The sequence below is a fragment of the Narcine bancroftii genome, chromosome 12 (genome assembly GCF_036971445.1).
Source record: "Narcine bancroftii isolate sNarBan1 chromosome 12, sNarBan1.hap1, whole genome shotgun sequence".
In the NCBI taxonomy this organism is placed as follows: domain Eukaryota; kingdom Metazoa; phylum Chordata; class Chondrichthyes; order Torpediniformes; family Narcinidae; genus Narcine; species Narcine bancroftii.
This window is the reverse complement of record NC_091480.1, coordinates 99,444,518-99,465,751: the sequence shown is the minus strand read 5'-3', so window position 1 is coordinate 99,465,751 and position 21,234 is coordinate 99,444,518. Positions and strand designations below refer to the sequence as shown.

The 21,234-nt window shown below is 41.1% G+C and overlaps 1 protein-coding gene across 3 annotated transcripts in view; it reads right to left on the bottom strand.

The window, feature by feature from the left end:
• The window catches only part of map3k3 (mitogen-activated protein kinase kinase kinase 3), a 136,580-nt gene that overhangs the window by 103,009 nt on the left and 12,337 nt on the right, over positions 1 to 21,234 (bottom strand). For all 3 annotated transcript variants that reach the window (XM_069905159.1, XM_069905161.1, XM_069905160.1), the window contains exons 2-4: positions 10,743 to 10,822; positions 9,720 to 9,841; positions 9,581 to 9,621 (exon numbers count right to left, since the gene is read on the bottom strand). In XM_069905159.1, the coding sequence (XP_069761260.1) occupies positions 9,581 to 9,621; positions 9,720 to 9,841; positions 10,743 to 10,746 (167 nt within the window). In that variant the 5' untranslated portion in view covers positions 10,747 to 10,822. The remainder of the gene's footprint in view (positions 1 to 9,580; positions 9,622 to 9,719; positions 9,842 to 10,742; positions 10,823 to 21,234) is intronic.

Below are 21,234 nucleotides of genomic sequence, written 5' to 3'. Positions count from 1 at the left end.
GACTCCCCCCTTTTTATTAATAATGCACTAGATCCTCGAAGCATGTTTCTCTGCACTCAGTGAGATGAGTCAGAAGATGAAGTATGGTTTACTTACGGAGCTCCTTCCAGAGCACATCGTCTATGAAGTGGAGGACGTCTTAGTGGATGTGGATGGTAATCCCCGATACGATATGCTTAAGATGGCTAATCTGCGACATACTCAGTCATCTCGGGAGACTCGTATTGCCCAACTACTAGCTGATGACAGCCTAAGCGATAGGCAACCGTCACAGATGTTGAGGAGGTAGTGCAGGGTAGCTGAAACAGACCCTGTTGAAGGCAATTGTTTGAGAGAGGTTCCTTCGATGTTTACCTCGTCATGTTCAAGAGCATTTGGTGAGTGTATTTTGAATGTCCACCCCCCAATCAGTTGGCGGATCTTGTTGTGTCGACGACCTCCATGTGGAAAATGGAACTGAAACAACTGCTTACTGCGCCTTGTGAAGCACCAAAATCTTATCAATTGAAGGCAGCACCAGCACTGTCTCAATCAAAGACAGAATGAGCACAGAAAGCAGGCCATTCAGCACCTCTAGTCTGTGCCGACTATCATCTCCCTAGTCCTACTGACCTGCTCCTATTCTGTAACCTTCCAGGCCTCTCCCATCCATATACCTATCCAATTTATTTTTAAAACACATGATCGAGTCCGCATTCACCACATCAGATTCCACATTCCCACCTCTCTCTGAGTGAAGAACTCTCACCTAATGTTCGCCCGTAAACCTTTCCCCCTTCAGCTTAAAACTATGATCCGTCATATTTATCTCCCTCAATCTAAGTGGGAAAAGCCTATTCACATCCACTGTCTATACCTTTCATAATCTTGTAAACTGATCAAATCTCCCCTCATTCTTCTTCATTCCAAGGAATAAAGTCCTAACCTGTTTAATCTTTCCCTGAAGCTTAACTCCTGAAAATAAGTGAATTGGAGCAGCAAATGACAGCACTGATTATGCAGGTCCAGGCTTTGAGTGTATTCTTCATTTGTAAGCTGTGGTGAATCAGTTGTTACAGACCACACAGATTATTGAAATAAAACTCAAACAAATCAATAAAACTCCATTCTTACTTGGAAATCTCATGCTCAAAATACAAATTGACCTACCAGTAGATACAGCAATAACAACATTTACATGGTATTATAATTGCAATATAACTGTAAAATAACTGAGTAAAAGGCACTTCTTAGGAATGTTGAATAAAACTGTCACACCTAAGGAAATAATATAGTAGATGACCATCAGCTTAGAAAAAAAATGATCTTTTAACAAAAGGAGACAAAGAAAGGTTGTGGCATGAATTTCACAATTTAGGACAAAGGAAGATATATATTTTAAAAAATTTAGACATATAGCTCAGTAACAGACCCTTTTGGCCCACGAGCCCATACCACCTAATTGACCTACAAACCCAGTACATTTTGAACTGTGGGAGGAAACTCACGCAGACAATGGGAGAGGGTATAAACTCATTACAGACAGCGCAGGTTTCGAACCCCAGTCCCGACCATTGGCACGCTAACAGTGCTGTGCTAAACATACCGCCCCATTTATGAAAACCTATGGTAAAGAGATAAAAATGGTCACACCAGGCAAGAGTGCAATGAGGAACACACTGAGTGTTGTACGATGGTGAAGGTTACAGGGTAAAAGGAATAGTAAATGCATCGAGATTTTTGAATGAGGTAAATTTTTATAATTTGAGGCACTGTTGAGCAGGAATAGGGTGATGGTAAAGATCCAAACCTTCTCTTGTGTGGATTAATATCACAGAACAATTTTTAAAATCTTCACATCAGAATATCCTTTCATTTTTTTTTCACCTTTCAAACAAGTATATTGTCTGCTACCAAGCAAATACACAAATTAAAAGTATCCCGGTGCCTTTTACTTCTTGTCTGTCAAATAGTAATGACTGTTTTGCACTTGTTTTTCAGGTACATTGACTGAGCAAGTTTTCAGAACACAAATTATAAATGTTCAGAAATTGTCACGCGCTTCACAGTTCCACAATTCAGAAATTGTCACGCGCTTCACAGTTCCACAATTCAGAAATTGTCACGCGCTTCACAGTTCCACAATTCAGAAATTGTCACACGCTTCACAGTTCCGCAATTCAGAAATTGTCACGCGCTTCACAGTTCCACAATTCAGAAATTGTCACGCGCTTCACAGTTCCGCAATTCAGAAATTGTCACGCGCTTCACAGTTCCACAATTCAGAAATTGTCACGCGCTTCAAAGTTCCACGATTCAGTGCGGAGCTTTCTTTTTAATTTCATCTTTTTGATGATGTGCTCGAGCCCCAATTCCTTCCATCTACCTTACCTTGCTGTGTTGAAGAATGGCAACCCTGTACAAACCACAATAACTATTCCAAACAACACGATGGCTATGGCAATCTGACTCAGCCACCAACTTCACACTTAACTGTCACCAAGCACTGCGTAGTCCAATTTATTTTTTAACTACCTTATCAGTATCAAAATTACAAACAAAGCAATTGTGCAAAAAATACTTGGCTATTTTTCAAACCAAGATATTTCACTTGGCAGAGTCAGATTGAATCAAGACTCTAGCAAAATGCACATTCTTTCTTTAACAAATATCCCCAGCTTCAATCCATAAATTATGCAAGATGTAATGGAGAATTGCAAAACATAAATCCACACATATTTATTAACTACATTTTCAAATTTAGAGGTACAGCATGGTAACAGACCCTTCCAGCTCACAAGCCTACCCAAACACACCCATGTGACCAATCAATCTGGGAGGTACATGGGAGTAAACCAAAGTACCCAGAGGAAATTCACATTCACACAAAGAAAACGTACCAACTTCTTAAAGACAGCAGCAGATTCAAATCCAGGTTTCTGGCATTCTAAAAGTGTTGCGCTAGCTGGTCACTAACCGTACCGCTGAATTCTGTATTAAAAACATAGAAAACTTACAGCACAATACAGATCCACAAAATTGCCCTGAATATGTCCCTACTTTAGATATTACTAGGCTTTCCCATAGCCTTCTATTTTTCTAACCTCCATGTACCTATCCAAAAGTCACTTAAAGGACCCTAACATTGTCAGCAGCTTATTCCATGCACCTGCAACTCTCTGCATAAAAAAAACTTACCCCTGACATCTCCAGCACCTTAAACCCGCATCCTTTTGTGGCAATCTTAAACACCTCTAACAGGACACCTCTCATCCTTCGCCGCTCCAATGGAGAAAAGGCCGAGTTCACTCAACCTGTTTTCATAAGGCATCCTCTCTAACCAGGCAACATCCTTGTAAATCTCCTCTGCACCCTTTCCATGGCTTCCACATCCTTCCGGTAGTGAGGTGACCAGAACTGAGCTCAGTTCTCTAAATGGGGTCTAATCAGATCCGATAGAACTGCAACATTACTTCTCGGCTCCAAAATTCAATTCTACGATTAATGAAGGCCAATACAATGTATGCCTTCTTAACCAGAGAATTAACCTTTGAGTGGCCTAAGGCCTTGAACCTCAAGATCCCGCTGATCTTCCCCTCTGCCAAGAGTTTTACCATTTATACTATATTCTGCCATCATTTTCAACTTACCAAAATGAGCCACTTCACATTTATCTGGGTTGAACTCCATCTGCCATTTCTCACCCCAGTTTTGCATTTTATCAATGACTCGCTGTAGCCTCTGACAGCCCTCCACACCACTAATCACCGACCTCCATGCAGAATACGACCCTCTACAACATCTTTCCCTTTTGTGGGAATACCATTTCTGGATGCACAAAGCAATGTCCCTTGGAATCGCGTGCCTCCTTACTTTCTTATGAAGCCTTACATGGGGAACCTTATCAAATGTCTTGCTAAAATCCATATACACAACATCTACTGCTCTTCCTTCAATGTTTTAGTCACAACCTCAAAAAATTCAAACAGGTTCGTAAGGCACGACCTGCCCTTGACGAAGCCATTCTGACTATTCCTGGTATCTCATATTATACCTCTCCAAATGTTCATAAATCCTGCCTCTCAGGATCTTCTCCATCAACTTACCAACCTCTGATTTAAGAAGGAAGTTGAAAAAGAGCGAAAAAAAATTAAAGAGACCTACAAGCACACAAAATCAGTGAACCGGTGCGGACTCGAAAGGCCAACATGGCCTGTTTCCGCTCCGTAAATGGTTATATGGCCCAAAAATCTGAATTCCTGGCCGCTGCTCCAATCCCTTAGACACGTGTTTATCCTCCACCTCATTTTACTCCTATACTCACTGTCACTTAGCACAGGCAGTAATCCAGAGATTATTACCTTAGCAGACCTGCTTCTCAGCTCCTTTCCTTTCTCCCTATAAACTTTTTTCAGGATCTCTTCCCTTTTCCTACTACCTCATTGGTCCCAATATGCACCTTGACCTCTGGATGTTCTCCCTCCCAGGATATTTTAGACGTGATTTAAAATTAAAGTCAGTTCATATGTTAATTTATTGCAAACAGAATAACCAACATTGATATCAAGATTGCTCTGCTATCTCAATTTATGAACATTCAGCTTTGTGTTGAAGTCAGTAGATGTGGCATACACCTAATTCCATTCAACATTCAAAAACTTTTCAGGATTAGGCCACTTTATAGACATTGTACAGTATTATCTGGAATTCAATCAACCGGAAACTCAACCAGTAAAAAAGAAGCGCAATAAACAAATTCAAGTTAATAAGACTGGGCAGATAGACTCTTTCGGGGAGTGCTGAGACCTGGTTGGACACATGGAGGTTTGCCCTGCTGAACTAGCAATGCTCTTCAATGCGAATGCATTCTTTTCGCTGTCAACACTAGCACGGAGGTGTGCCAGGTTTTCAGTGTGAGGAAGGTGAATCGGGGCCTGATCGGGACTTTTACATAGAGGTGAGTCGGGTTGTGACGAGGATCTGACCGGAACACTGGCATGAAGGTGACCCAGGTTGTCAGCGCAGGGAAGGTGGGCCGAGGGCCTGACCAGGACACCTGCATGGAGGAGAGTCTGGTTGTGCTGAGGACCTGATGAGATACCAGGATGAAAAGCAGGTCAATGCTGTTTTAGTATGAATTTAAATTTTATAAGTTACAGGAATTACTTGATCAAAGTGAACTTTACATAATTAAAGACTACAATACTGATTTTAAAAAATATTTTACATTTTGCACTGTCTTTTGTCTTTTAAATGGTGTATTCTTATTGCAGGTGTATTAGGCATTGTAAGGGTGAGTTTCAGTCAACTGGAAAATTCACACATCCAACATCTGCAATCCCCGTAGGTGCTGGATAATGGGAATTTTACTATATATAAATGGAAATGATGAGCTGAAAGTCTAAATTTGCATTCTATTCCCCTGTATATTGTAACTTATTTTACGCCCTTGAAAAATGAAATCCAAACGAATTCTCAGTTTGGCCCTGTACCATTATAACTCATGCAATATCCATCCTGTGCCACAGCAGACAACAAGCAGCAGATTCATATCATATATTCTTTATAGTCTCATATCCCATACAATGAACTAAAGACAACACTGGCAAAAAAAAGTTACACAAAGCAATTCTGAAATTGTACATCAAGAATGATATTTGCTTTTTTTTTTGGCAGATATCAACAATTACCAAAAGTTCCAGAATTTGGTAGTAAAACACAAAACAGTTGCAGACACTGTGGTTGAAGTAAAAACTCAACGCTGAAGAAACTCACAAGGTCAAACAGCAACGATAAAGATCCATAACCAATATTTTGTGTTTGATCAAGATATGAGCAAAATGTAGGCAGGTGTCTGAATCAGGTACCTACCTACATTTTGCTCATATCTTGATAAATGGGGTCAAGTCCGAAACATTAGTTACGTGTCTATCTTTGCTAGATAAAGTCCACTGTTTGACCTGCTGATTTTCTCCAGCATTGTGTTTTTACTTCCACAATTTAGTCTTAGAAGCTAATGTCTATAAACCCAAATTCTGTGACAATTGACCATAATCATCATGTATCCACACCACCCAGCACCCACTCTGTTTTCACTTCTACCATCAGGAAAGAGGTAGCGGTGCCACAAGACTCGCACCATCCGGTTCAGAAACAGCTCCTCAACAACAAACTCAATCAGGGACTTACTTAAGGACTCTTGCAATTTATTTTCTCTGTTTTGCACAGTTTGTTTACATTTCTTTATTTACATGTGTACATTGAGTCCGTTTTTTTGCACTGACGAGTGGTAATTCTGCTTACCCACAGTAAAAATAATCTTAGAGCTGTATGTGATGTCATGTATGTACTTGGAACACAAACACAAATCTGAATCTGATTAGTTGGCCTGATGAAAATCTGAAATTTATAATAAAAGCAACAAGATTGGCAGCAACTAAATCAGTTCATAAAAGTAAATGGGGTGGTCTACTTTGGAGGGACTTCACTACTACAACAAGTAACATCCTGCAACCAATGCTTTCATCCTGCTGTAGTTGCCAGGTGTATTATTGAACAAACACTTTGGCAATAGAGAAACACAAAAGCTGCAGATGCTGGAACCTCGAGTACACAAAGAATTGCTGGAGGAATTTATGAGGTCCAATCACTATCCTGAGTAGAAATGGTCAGCCAATGTTTCATGTCTGATGATATATATAAAGGGGATAAAGAAGCTGAGAAAATGGCCCAGAGGTGATGTAGGGTGTGTAGAGACAGGTAAAGGGATAGCATTAAGTGGGATGGGGAAAGAAATGTTGGAGAGAGAGAAAAAAGTATCTACTCCTGTACAGAAGAGGTGGACAATCAGAGCATCTCAGCAGTAAATGCCTGAGCAAGGTTGGAGGTGATTTAAAAGAGTAAATGCTGGAAATGGTCATGCAGTAGTTGCTTCTAAAATTTTTATAAAATTTAGACATATAGCACAGTAACAGGCCATTTCGCCCAATGTTGCTCTGTTGTTGACAGAGAAAGCTTTAATGTTTCAGGGTGGTCAAATAGAACTTCATTCCATATTCTTTCCAATAGTTTCTGTTTTATTTCAGATTTCAAGCATCAGCAGATTTTCTTCTACAAATGATTTTAAAACATAGAATATTCCAGCACAGTACAGGCCCTTCGTCACACCACATTGTACTGGCTTATTCAAACCTACTCCACAACAATCTCATTTTTCACTCCCTCACACCCATAGGCCTCCATTTTTCTTGCATCTATCTGCCAGTCTGAGAGTTTCTTGTATGTCCCTATTGTACTAGTCCCTACTATCACCCCCAGCATTGCATTCCAGGCACCCACAAAATAAAAATCTTATCTCTGACATCTCCCTGATACAGCATATCTGGGCTAACCATATATTTTGGGATGAGAGACCACAATAATGAGGAGAGGACAGAAATGTTCGGGATGGACCATTTTGAAATGCACCACTAAATGAATATCGCTGCCTGAATGAACAGCGAGAAGGGATTAGGACCAGGGTGATGAGGATCCTTTCTGATGTGATCTCACGTACACGTCTTCACTAATTGCAAGGTCAATGCCCATGATACATCTTGCCCGGTTTGCCACTTTCTGTAGCCTTCTGCATTCCTGGCACTTGAATTTCCAACTGGGCCATGATATTAAGAATGCAATGGGCTATGGTTATTATCAGAAAGTGGAGCAGAGGTAAAAGATCATCTGTGATCTAACTGAAAAGTGGACCAGACACAGGCACCCAGCACTGCATTGACAAAAACTTCTTAGACATCTGTAGAGCTCGTCGAAAGAACCAAAGACTTGTTGATCCAAACCAAGGCTTTTATTAGCAAAAGACCGGAGCTCTTCACAGGTGGCCGACCAGTCCGGAATGATCCGACCTGGCTAGGGACACAACCCTTTAAGGCCCAGACAATAGGCGTGGCTTAGCTCTCAGCCAATCGCTGTAAGCACAGTCTAGATACAGTAACTATAGACACTATGTACATTGGTGATAGATCTGTACTATCACAACATCGCCCCTAAACTTTCATCCACTTACCTGAAAACAAATGTCTTGTATTTGCTATTGTCACCCCAGGAAAAAGATGTTGGCTGTCCACCCTATCTAAGCCCATCAAACTTTTCACCCTTCATCACTCAAGAGGGCTCTGAGCTATCCCTGGATAGAAGGGAAAAGATTGAAAGGGTACATCTCATTCAATAAATTTCAAAAAGAGGTAACAGGAACCATGTGGAAATTCAAAGGTTAGAGACAAAAAGGCCAACTTTTCTTCACAGGTAAAATTTTCTCTGCAGCTTTCTGAGTGCAGCAAGTTTCTAGTGTGATGAACAGAAAAGACTAGCATCCACATTCACTTAAACAAGGCCCATTATAAAAGCTGTACTCCCACATATACAATGGAAAGCACATCTGTACAAGAACTAAAATAAAAAATGGGCAGCAAACTTCAAACTTCAGGAGGAAGTCAGGGGAACATGACCAAGTCCTCATCGAGTGCTCAGTAGTGGAGAGGGCCAAGACCTTCAAATTCCTGGGTGTCAACATATCCAAGGATCCGTCCAGGAGGTTCCATGTTGATGCAATCACAAAGAAGGCTCGCCAGTGGCTATACTTTGTGAGGTGTCTCTCATAGACTTCTACAGATGTACTGTGGAGAGCATCCTGGCTGGTTGCATCACTGTCTGGTATGGAGGCGCCAACTCACAAGACGAATAAATCCAGAGGGTTATTAACTTGGCCTGCGACATCACAGGCACCAGACTTCACTCCATTGAGGACATCTAAATGAGGCGGTGTCTTAAAAAAGCAGCCTCTATCCTCAAAGCCCCCATCACCCGGCCATGCCCTCTTCACTCTGCTACCATCGGGTAAAGGTACAGGAGCCTGAAGACAAGCACTCAGCGGCACAAGGACAGCTTCTTCCCCACTGCCATCAGATTCCTGAATGATCAATGAACCCAAGACACGGCCTCACTTTTCGTGCTCTAATACTGTTATTACTATTTCATTTTTTTATAGTAAGATCATAAAATGATTATGTTTGTTTGCAACATGGTGCTACAGATTTGTGCAAGGCAACAAGAACATTTCAATTTTGTTGAATATTCTAATCTCAGGCTATACCCAACACTAAGGGAACATAGACATCTACAGCACAGTACAGTTTTAGCCAATAGTGTTGTATTGACATAACAACCTACTCTAAAAAATTTCCCATCTGCATAATGGTCCATTTTTCTGTTACATGTATTTATCTAACAGTTTCTTCAAATATATTATTGTACCTGCCTCCACCACTGCTGCCAGCAGCATATTCCACACTGTGTGAAAAACTTACCTCTTACATCTCCCCTGTACTTACTCCCAAACACCTTAAAACTATGCCCCCTTGTGTTGCCCATTTCAGCCCAGATTTATAGAGCTGCAACATTTCCTCACGACTCCAAAACTCAATGCCCCAGTTTACTGAAGCCCAACATTTCGTAGGCCTTCTTATCAACCTGCACAGTGACCTTCAGAGATCGATAGATTTGGACCTTAAGATTCAACCATGTAATATATTGGAAAATTACATACCTCCTTTCACCATCATGTTCAAACTTTATTCGAACATCATTCTGCAATAAAGGGAAAATGCACTTTAATGAGGACATCGTTTCCTGAAGTTGTACAGAGATATTATTTCATTTCAAACTTAAGATGAGTGCATTCTCACCTGCTTATTAACATGGATACTGCCTTTGCTCTTCACACTGTCATAGCCACTCATTCGACTTCTTCGTCCCATTTGCAGGGCAACCAGGTCCTTCATGATGGACTTTAAAGCTTCCTGCTCATCTGAAAAGTTCAAAGTGACACAAGATATTTTACACAATCCAAAAAGCACTGCACATTACCAAAGCTTCTCAGTCATCCTGAATCAATTCCTGGTTCAGAAACTCCTCCATAGATTTGTACATTTTCTTTTTTTGGGTGTTCCTTTTGAAATTAATCTGCCTCCAAAAATAATCTCTTCAGGCACCATGCTCATGATCAGAACTATTGCACACTATCACTGCCCCTTACCATCTCAATCAAATTCAAGTGCAACTCTCCAACCAGATGGCATTAACGTGAACCTCCAATTTCCATTAGGCCCTTCTCCTGTCTCCCTCCCTATCCCTCAGTCTCCTTTCCTCCAGCTGTCCTCCCCTTCCCTCTCTCACCCTCCCCTTATCTCCTCAGCACTTTTTCTCTTCTGCCCTGCCACCCATAACCTCTTGCTTGTTAGCCTGTGTTCTTCCCCTGCCCCCACTTGTTATTCAGGTGCTTGCCTGCTTTCTGCTCATACCTTGACAAAAGACTCAGGCTTAAAATGGTGCTTATATACATTTTGCTTCTGAAGGATTCTACATGGTCTGCTAAGTTTCTCTAGAATTTTTGAAGATGGGCATGTGAGAGTGAGTGAGAAGGAGGGGATAAGGAAGAATAGTCACTTACATACTGCACAAATGCTACAGATTTGTAGAACCGGGAATCACAAAAGTTTTCATTTATGAAACAGGATGGGAAGGAAGAGTGTGAGAGTTTGTTTTGGTAAGTAAAGTACTTGGATCCTGCATTTTCAACACAATGTGATATATCGCTGAAATCTCCTCAGAGGATTAACCTGTCTCCTGTACAGTCAGATGCACTTGCAAGTAAATAGCTTTCTTGAGGAAGAGAGGTTAGTTGCAAGGAAAAGACCTCAAAAACTTACCCATGTTTAAAGCAGGCAATGTCGTAAATTCAGTTCACGTCTATGTCAAACTTCCACTGTTCAACGGGCATCTATGGCAACTGCAAGAGTCGAATTTATTTTCATTAAATAAACAACCATCTTACATTTCAAATCACAGCAGGTTGTGCTTCAGTTGATTGAGGACTAAAGCAGTTTAATCGAGCTACTTTAACTTTATCCTCCTAAACATTTTCTCAGATTGTTAAGTAAATTCTTCTAGATTAGTAATAAGAGAAAATTATGCAAGAGATTTTTCTAAATATAAAATTTAGAGTGGTGTATTTAAACTAAGGCTGCCAAAATGGTGAGTCAAATTCAGTTAACTATTTAGTAACCATTTTTCATTCACTGATTAAGGATCTCACCAGGAATAAGATGAAAATCTCTCCAATCTAACAGAAGGTAAAAGAAAACCAAGCTTGGCCAATCCAAACCCTGATGCAGTCTTTAACTAAAATATAAACTATCCCTCCAAGACTCGATAATAGGGTTTTTACACAAACATTGACTGTCCTTCTTCCTCCACAGGTGCTGCCTGACCTCCTGAGGTCCACCAGCAAGTTCTTTTTCTCTAGACTTTGGCATCTCCAATCTTGTGGTCCTCTTATTTGTAGCTGACCAGATGCAGAGGCACTTGGTTTAGTAGATAGGTTCTGTCACTGATTACTAACTATGTTAGCAAAACACACATCTCTATTCTTTCAAATACAATTGCGTATCTGTCGTTAAAAGTCCTGGTCCAGTTTTGTTTCAAGTCTTATGTGCCACCACATTAAAGCATTCTACATAATCCAATTCCCCTGATCACTACCTTACAACATTTTATATTAAGTTAGTCAATGAGGCTTCTTTGGAAAACTCAGGATAATTTGCTGTAAACAATGGCTAATTATATTATAAAGTGATAAACCATTTCTATTATTCCCCAGAATTTACAGATGAACCTCTCAAGCCATTAGATACATTATAAAGAACCCTTAGAGCAATAATATTTTGTAAAAATCTAACATTTCATTAAATGAAACCCAAAGGGAATTTTATGCATAGAATCCAGACGGAATAAGCAAATCTGCAATGAGCAAATTACACAGCAAAACACCCTTTCGTTATCAGCTCTTCGACTCTGCTTTCCAATTTTATCTTCCAAGGAGTCAGGGCAATCATGCAGTACTACTCATGTAGTACTTGAGTGTTCTTCAGAACAGTCAATCCCTTTTCTAATTATAACCAGAAAGCACAATGAGATCAACACAGAAAGCAGATTGGAGTGGACAATTTTTGGTAACTGTCCAGTTAGCAAGATCTTCTAACCCCATCATACAGAGAGATATAGGTTAAGTGAATGGAGAAAGGAGAATGTGAGGTCATCCACTTTGGCAAGTAAAATAATAAAACACTTTTATTTATAGGGTGAAAATTTGCAACACGCAGTTGTGCTGATACCTTGGAGTTGCATGAATTACAAAAAGGTTTGCAGGTAATCGCGAAAGCAGAATGATATGTTGGCCTTAGTTAAAGGGCTTGAACTTGAGAGTAGGGAGGTATTACTGTAATGGTACAGAGAACTAGTTATGCCACACCTGGAGAACTGTGTGCAGTTGTGCTTTCCATACTTGAAAAATGATATACTGGTTTAGCAGATGATGCAGAGGAGGATCACCAGGTTGAATGTGGAAAATGGGGGGGGGGGGGGGGGGAGGAGGGGGGCTTAGCTTATGAGGAGAGAGCTTAGCAGATGATGCAGAGGAGGATCACCAGGTTGAATGTGGAAAATGGGGCGGGGGGGAGCTTAGCTTATGAGGAGAGAGCTTAGGTACAGTGAAGTTTAGAAGGACGAGGAGGTATTTTATAAAAAAATTATGAAAATACATAAAATATAAGCAGAAATTTTGTTTCCACTGGAAGATGAAACAAGAGCTGGGGAATATAGCCTCAAGATTTAGGGGAGTAGATTTCACACAGGAATCCGGATGAACTACTTCTCTCATTCACTGATGAATCTGCGAGATTCTCTGCGTAAGTAGCCAGTAGAGACTCCCTCATTGAGGAGGGAGATTGAAAACTTGACTAACTGGTGCACTAACAACCTCACACTCAATATCACTAAGACCAAGGAGTTGAATGTGGACTTTAGGAAGGGAAAACTAAATCCAGTGATCATTGTGAGAATCAGAAAGGGTGAGCAAATCTAAATTCCTGGCAGTCATCATCTCGGAGGACCTTTCCTGGACACAATACACTCATGTTATCGTGAAGAAAGCACATCAGTGCCTATAGTTCCTCAGGAGTTGGCGGAGGGTTGGTATGACATCAGAAACCTTGGCAAACTTCTACAGATGTGCAGTAGAATGTGTGCTAACCAGATGCATCACAGCCTGGTATGGGGGCACCAATACCTCTGAGCAGAAAGCCCTACACAGTCCAGTACAGGCAAAACTCTCCCCACCATCAAATTATATAAGGCCTTGTGTGAAGAGTGAGCACAACATGAAGAAAACTTTCTTTAGAAAAGATATTATTTTAGAGAAGGATCCAAAACTCAAAGGGTACTATGGAATGAATTGGCAAGGATAGACTGATAAGTTCTTGGTAGATAGACAATGGCAGGTATTTAAAGATTATGTGGAGGTAGTTTAAAAACCATACATTAGGTAAGACAAGAAAGTGTGTAGATGCTGGGATCGAGTACAATACACAAACGTGCTGGATAAACTCAGCAGGTCATGCAGCGTTCATAGGAAAAGTAAAGGGGCCCTTCATCAGGTATAAGCAAAAAGAGACAGTTGCCTGAACAAAAAGGTAGAGGGAAGAGCACAGGTTAACATGTAAAGGATCAGAGGTGGATACATGTGAAAGAGAAAAAAGCTGAAAATGTGATAGGGAGAAAGGGTCAGAAGTAATCCCTGATAGGAAGAAGGGGTGGGGAGCTGGAGGAAAGGAGAGAGGGATAGGGAAAGAGAGAGATTCAGGGAGGAAGCTAAGGCCAACTGGGTGCATTCTGCCATGATGGAATACAAGGTGCTGTTCCTGCAATTTGCAGTTTGGCAGTATGTGAGGCTATGGACATACAGGTGAGTGTGCAGAAAGAATGAAGGTGCACAAGGCAACTATCACCCAGTTTCCGTCCAGTCTCTCTGATGTAGTGGAGGCCACAATGCGAACAACAGATGCAGTAAATGATCCCTGCAGATTCAGCAGTGAAGTGTTGCTTCAATTGGAAGGATTGCTTAGGGCCCCGAGTGGTGACAAAGAAGGAGGTGTCAGCATAAGTGCAACATTTCTTGTGGTCACAGGCATAGGTACCAGAGGGGTGATTTGTGGGAAGGGATGTGTGGACGAGGGAGCCCTGGAGGGAGTGGTTCCTATGAAAAGTAGGGAAGGGAAGATGTGTCCAGTGGTGGGTTCACATCATAGATGGCGAAAATTGTGGAGGATAATATGATGGACATGGAGGCAGGTGGAGTGGTTAGTGAGGACAAGGTGAATCCTGTCCTTCTCGTATCTCGGGACGGAGGGGGGCCAGGGCACAAGTGCGGGAAATAGATCAATACAGGTGAGGGTTGAGTTGATGGTCGTAGAGGGGAATTTTAATTTAAAAAAAAATTAGACATTTAGGGTTCAGGGGTTGCATGATCATACTGAATGGCCTTCTCTTGCACCTATTTTCCAATAACTCTATTGTCATGAGTTTTGGGTCTATTCATAGTGTCTCTCAATCATTTTAGGTCTAAGGCCATCTGGCTTCTGGCCTAACATGCAATGACAGCAATATTTTCAAGTCCAAGGCAGTTCTGTAAGAAACATTTAATCTAATTTAAAGTATTATATTTTACATTTTTAAAGACCCATATGGAAAGATGCTGTGGCCCACCAGTGGGCCATAGCCCCACTGGTTGAAAATTGTCACTGGACTTCTTTCAGTTCAACTAACTATCTGTTAGTTTCTGGGTAGTTATGAACTATTTCTCAATTACTGTTGCAGTAATGAAGGTTAGCCATGAACCCTCACCTAAGGATTTGGATTCAGCCTCCTTCTGCCCCTTTCTCACCCCAAAAAAGGAGCACAGGCAAATTTACAAAAGCACTTTTTGTAGCAATGTACCATTTCAAAATTTCACAAAAGAAAGTTTGTTCCCCTAAAATTTGTCTCAAATACACAAGATGGTCTGTACCTCTTCATTGGACAGAAAATTCCTCCTATTCCTTACTCTTTGGGAGAAGCATTTTCTCCTCTCCATCACAAATCCACTCCCCCCCAATCTTCAGGCTATGTCCAGAGTTTTTGTGTTGTCTACCAATGGAGAGAACTTCTATCTTATCTACTCCTTTCATTATTTTACTTTCATCTCTAAGATTTCACTGAGTATAACCCAGACCTGCTCAATCTCTCCTCATAAAATAACCTCATTTCTGGAGTGAATCTGGTGAACCCCCTCTGCCCCACCTCCATAACCCTCTCCCAGTTTCTTGTATTCCTAGATAATGCAATTAGAATTCCGTCTTGGCAATATCTTCAAATCTTCTCTGCCCCTTTTCCCTCGTCACTGCTTTCATGCCCTGCTTGTAGTTTGGTGACCCTAACTCCAGCTGTGGACACACCAATGTTTTATAGAGACTGAGCACGAACTATAATGTTGTGCATTGAATAAAAGCAGAGATCTGGTGTGCCTTGCCTTGTTTGCCCTCTAAATGCATTACTTCCATAGACATTTGCCACATTCTTTCTTGATCAAAACTGGCAAGCCTTTCTTTCTCACTATCGCCTAAACTGCTAATTTTCTTATCAGCAAAGTTAATCATTCAAAACGGAAGTAAAAATAAAAGCTTGTAATTGAGAAGTGCAGGACCTTAAGGCGCACGTTCCTGGACCACTAGCCTTTCCATTCTGTCACTGAATCAATTTTTTAATCCAATTTGCAACTTTTCCCCCTTTTCCTATGGGCACTTTTGGTCAATGTGGTGATTTTGTCAAAACATCTTTAGAAATTGATGGATATCATAAATGCTTCTTACCATCTCCAAAAATTAAATTAATTAATACAATGATTGCAGAACACCTTAACGAATTGGCATTTCCCTAAACGCTGACATGAAACCCTCAACAATTTCCCTACTCCACAGTTGAAGCACTAATTTGCAGAATGTTGATTCTTTAGAGAGTTCTTGGCCATCCAATCCAAACACTCCAGTAAAAACACTCCCCAGGATTTCATGAACAAGTCATAAAATTTGGTGTTTTGTGGCCGCATCATGGTGCAAACATTCACATTATGAACCATCTTACCACACGAATACAGCATATTAAAAAAAGTACACATAAAGTAAGGCAGTGTCTTTAGTTCATTGATTCTTCAGGAATCCGATGGCAGTGGGGAAGTCCTTGTGCCACTGTGTGCTCGTCTTTAGGCTCCTGTACCTCCTTCCCAATGGTAGTGAAGAAGGCATGGTCTGGGTGGTGGGATCTTTGAGGATAGAGGCTGTTTTTTTTTTTTAAAGACACTGCCTCAAGCAGATGTCCTTGATGGGAGTGAAGTCTGGTGCCTGTGATGTTGCAGGCCAAGTTAGCAACCCTCTGTATTTTTTTCTTGTCCTAAGAGTTGGCGCCTCCATACCAGACAGTGATCCAACCAGCCAAAATGCTCTCCATGGTACATCTGTAGAAGTTTACGAGTCTTCAGTAACATACCGAATCTCCTCAAGCATTTCACAAAGTATAGCCACTGGCAGGTTTTCTTCATGATTGTATCAACATGGAGACTCCAGGACAGATCCTTGGAGATGTTGACACTCAAAAATTTAAAGTTCTTGACCTTCTCCTCTACTGAGCCCTTGATAAGGACTGGGCCATGTCCCCTGACTCCCCCCCTAAAGCCAACAATCATCTCCTTGATTTTGCTAATGTTAAGCACTAGGTTGTTTATGTGACAACACTCAAAGAACTGATCTATCCCCCTCCTGTATGCTTCCTTATTGCCATTTGTGATTTTGCCAACAACCGTGGTGTTATCAGCAAGCTTATAGGTAGTGTTGGAATTGTGCCTGGCCACACAATCATGTGTATATAATGAGTAGAGCAGTGGGCTAAGCACATATCCTTGGGGTTCATCTTGTTGATAATCAGTGAGAAGATGTTGTTTCCAATTTGTACTTCTGATGAAAAAGTCAAGGATCTAGTTACAGAAGAGGATACAGAGGCCCAGTATTTGTAGCTTCTTGACCAGCACTGAGGGAATAATGGTATTGAAGGGTGAGCTGTACTCTAGAGACAGATATCACCAAGGTTAAGACGCACATTTTGGCTCTTACGTGCCCTGTATCCCTGTTATAGTTTGTCAAATACAACATTTGATTAAAAAGTTTACTTTAAGACTCTATGTAAGTGGGCAAAATTGCATCTATTTCGAGAGATGACCAATCCTTTGGTCCCAATTACTATTGTAAGTCAGGGAGTACCTGTAGTTATGTCCTTTTTCCCCTCACCCCATTCAACTCTGCCTGCTGCTTTGTTCCTTTAAGGAACTGTACTGTTCTGCAGAAGTGAATAATTAAAAAAAATTAATTTAGACTAACAGCACGGTAATGGGTCCTTCCGGCCACGAGTCCGTGCTGTTTAAATACCCCAATTAACTTACAACCCTTGTATGATTTGAAGAGTGGGAGAAAAATCAGAGTTGCCCAGAGGAAACCCATGCACATCGAGAGAACAGACAGCGCTGAATTTGAACCTGGATAGCTGGTGCTGTAATGGTATTGCACTAACGCTACACGAATTGTACCGCCCTAGGAACTCTCCTCTGTTTTTCTTTCACCTATTTGTCAGGGAAGCTGGGCAATACCCACGGATACTCTTTGCCTTCAGATGGAGGGCATAATGCACAAAGGAGGCTTCCGATTTGTCCTCCTGGTTAGTGATCATCCATTCCCTTTCTAACTGGAGATGCTTCAGCACGTGTTACTGCCTCCTGAAACACCCTATCCATGTTAGTGTCAGCCTCAAACACCCACTGTGCAAAGCAACCTATTATTTATGATCACGAACTTCTGAAAACGTGAAACACTCCATAAAAGTTTCGGGATTTCCCAGATTTCATTGTTCCTATTTATTTTTGGGAATGTAGGCATAGTTGGCAAAGTCCATCCACAGATTCACATGAGGATCATAACGAAGCCAAGTCATTTCAGAGAAACAGAGGATAAAATAATGAAGAAGGAAGTTTCCTCACCTGAAGGACGCAAATTAAGCTGAAAGTGAGCTTTGTACAAGCCAGAGTCGTAATATTTCCAGAAGCCCACAACTACATTCCCCACTGGAATTCATTCGTTTCAAGTGCACCTTTACTGGCCTAATCTTTGGACATTTTAAAAAAAGAGTTGTTTTTCATATTGAATATTACATTAGAGATCATTGCACTCCATAATTAATAAACAAATGTGATTTACAAACATCTGAATGTTTGATCATTTAATACACACTTTTTGGAAGGAAAATAGTAAATGGACATATCTATTATTTAATATGCACTTAAAAAAAAAGTAGATCCTTAACTACTTGAGGGGAAACACAATTCATCTTTCTAAATGCTTCAACCAACTAATTCAAGACAGATTGAATTTTCGTGAAATCATTCATTTGACTTGCAGGATTTAGGCAAAATCAGCCATGTGCAAATGTAACCAATGGCTATATATACACTTAAAATTTCCAAGTTACAAAGAACACTTTTGTTTCAACATGGAGGCCCTCCCTCAAATGCAGACGACACGATCACAAAACCTCAGTTCTGTCTGCAAATTCAATCTCTCTGATGTAATTTATTGTGTCAATATGTTCCACCATTCCCACTGCAACACTTTCAGACTTTAACTATTAAACAATTCCAAGCAAGCTTCAAGAATTCCAACTTTCTTTTGGATGCTGAACATGAAAGGTATAGGTTGGAAGTAATGCAAGAGCCATCAATCAGCAAAGCAAGTTCAGAAATCCTGGGTCTCCACCAAATGGCTCATTATGCCATAGCAGACAAGTTAATTATGAATTGTTACATCAGATATAAAGATCAATTCAACAAAATGACTTGGAAATTGTGACAGAAAATTAGGCCATTTGATGTAAATATCCATCAGTGTGCCATTTGAATAGCCAGCCTTACTTTTATAACCATCTCCTGTCAATCTTCAAGTCATGTACTTAATACCGATAGTCTCAATTGTTAACACACAATGTGCATTTCACTGTTTTTTAAAGAGTATAGATAATTGATTTCTCTTGTGTTGATCTACTACTGTTCACACTGCTTTCTCAGGATGCACTGCCAGATTTGGTTCAAACAGAATCCTCAATTTCTAGATAATAAAACGGTAGTGGACCTCACTGATAACAAGGAGTCTGCTTACAGACGAGAATGGGAGATTCATCAAACAACCCAAATCTCATCGTGGGCTGGACAAAGTTGAAGGTTATCATCTGAATGTACATGTACAACTCTTCGAAACAGGATCTCTCCAGATCATGGTACACACACAAAAATACATAATACATAAAATTCTGTAGACACCATGGTTGCAGTAATGATGTAGAGAATGCCACAAAGGGTGCTCTGGATGCAGTAAAGAAGTCCTCTGGATTTACCAGTGAAGTGTTGCTTCACTTCAAAGGCCTGTTTGGGGCCACTGACTGTGGTCAAGGGAGGTGTGGGTGCCAGTGTTGCACCTCCTGCGGGCACAGGGGAAGTACCAGGGGTGTGATGGGTGGTGAGGGATGAGTGCACAAGGAAATCACAGAGGGAATGGTCCCTGGAGAAGGCCGAGAGGCAAGGAGAAGGAAAAATGTGTCTAGTGGTGGGATCCTGTAGTAAGTGCTGGAAATTCTGACAGATAATGTGTTGGATGTGGAGGCTGCTGTGGTGATTGATGAGGGTGAAGGGGATTCTACGTTTGTTGTATCTGGGGCAGAGGGGGCTAGGATAGATGAGCGGGAGATGGAGGAGATGTGGTGAAGGGCTGTGTTGATGGTGGTGGAGGGGAAGCCACATTTGTGGAAGAAAGGCAGACATTTCAGAACTGCAACACCTCATCTTGGGAACACGTGGCGGAGATGGAGAAATTGAGAGAAAGGGATGGGATACTTGCAAGGGACAGGATGTGAGGAGGTGTAGTCCAGGTAGTTGTGAGAGTTGGGGTGGGGGTTGTAGCATATGTCAGTGACCAGCTTGTCTCCCGAGATGGAGACAGAGAGATACAGGAAGGAGAGAGTGTTGTCGGAGATGGACCAGGTGCCTGAGATCAGGGTGGAAGTTGTAGCCAGACATCTTGGAAGATCTGGACTAGAAGACACAGTATATAATGATCATATAAATAATCAAAATAAAAACATAAATATTTAGGACATCTTTCACAGTTACAGGATACCGTTCATCAACCTCACAGCCTCTGAAAGGAAGCTATTCCCCAGCTTGGCAATTCTGAATTTGATGCTCCTGTACCTTGTTCTTCATGGCAGTTGGTTGAAGATACTGTGTGCTGGATGGAAAGCGCTCCTTGAGCCCTATTTAGACAATGCTCCAAGTAAATGTCAACTGCAGTGGAAAGGGAGACCCTAATGATAATCTTGGCTGTTTTAACGATTCTCTGTATAGACTTCAGTCAGATGTTTTGCAGCCACTGTCCCTCACAATGTTGGTGCTGCTGGACCTTCCTGACCTTTCTTGCCTGACAGTGGAGAAAAAATTCTTTTCAGGCTTCTTTTTCCATTTTCCATTCACTAAGCTTTTACAGTCTACTTTTATGCACAAATTTACTCATTCTGTACTCCTCCGGAGTTTTTTTTAAAAATTCTAAATGCTCCCAATCCCAGGTGTAACCTGGAGGATTACCTGACAAGTTGGACAGGAAGCTGACCAGATCAAAGGGAAGTTACCACTTGCTTGCAGCCTGAAGGATCACCTGACCACCCAGACAGGAGACAGGTCGAAAGTCATTGCCACACATCAATCACAGTCAAACCTACCCACAGGACACCTTTCAATTGGTCTTCCTCTCCTCACCCAAGGGCATATAGGCCAGCCTTCTAGCCGGCTGCAGGACAAAAGCCCAGCACGTGGGTGAGTTCACGCTCTTTTCCCCTTGAGAGCATCCTACAGGTTCTCTCCACATTAATCAGAACCAGGATTTATTGTCCTGAACAAGGCATGAAATTTAGTGTTTGCAGTAGTATCTTGGGGAAAAAATTCATATTATAACCATCTTATGATATTACTATAAAAAAGAAGAATACAGTGGAACCCCCATTATAACAGAATAGTTCGGGTCAAAAAATATTTGATTGCAATAAAAGCAGTCAGGTTAAATTGGAGTCACTAAAAAGTGTTTTCAAAAAAATAAAGAACACATGAACAATAACTGTATATGCAATCATCATTTTACTTCTTTAAAAAGCAAATGAGTATTCATTGCCTGAACGCAGCAGGTCGCT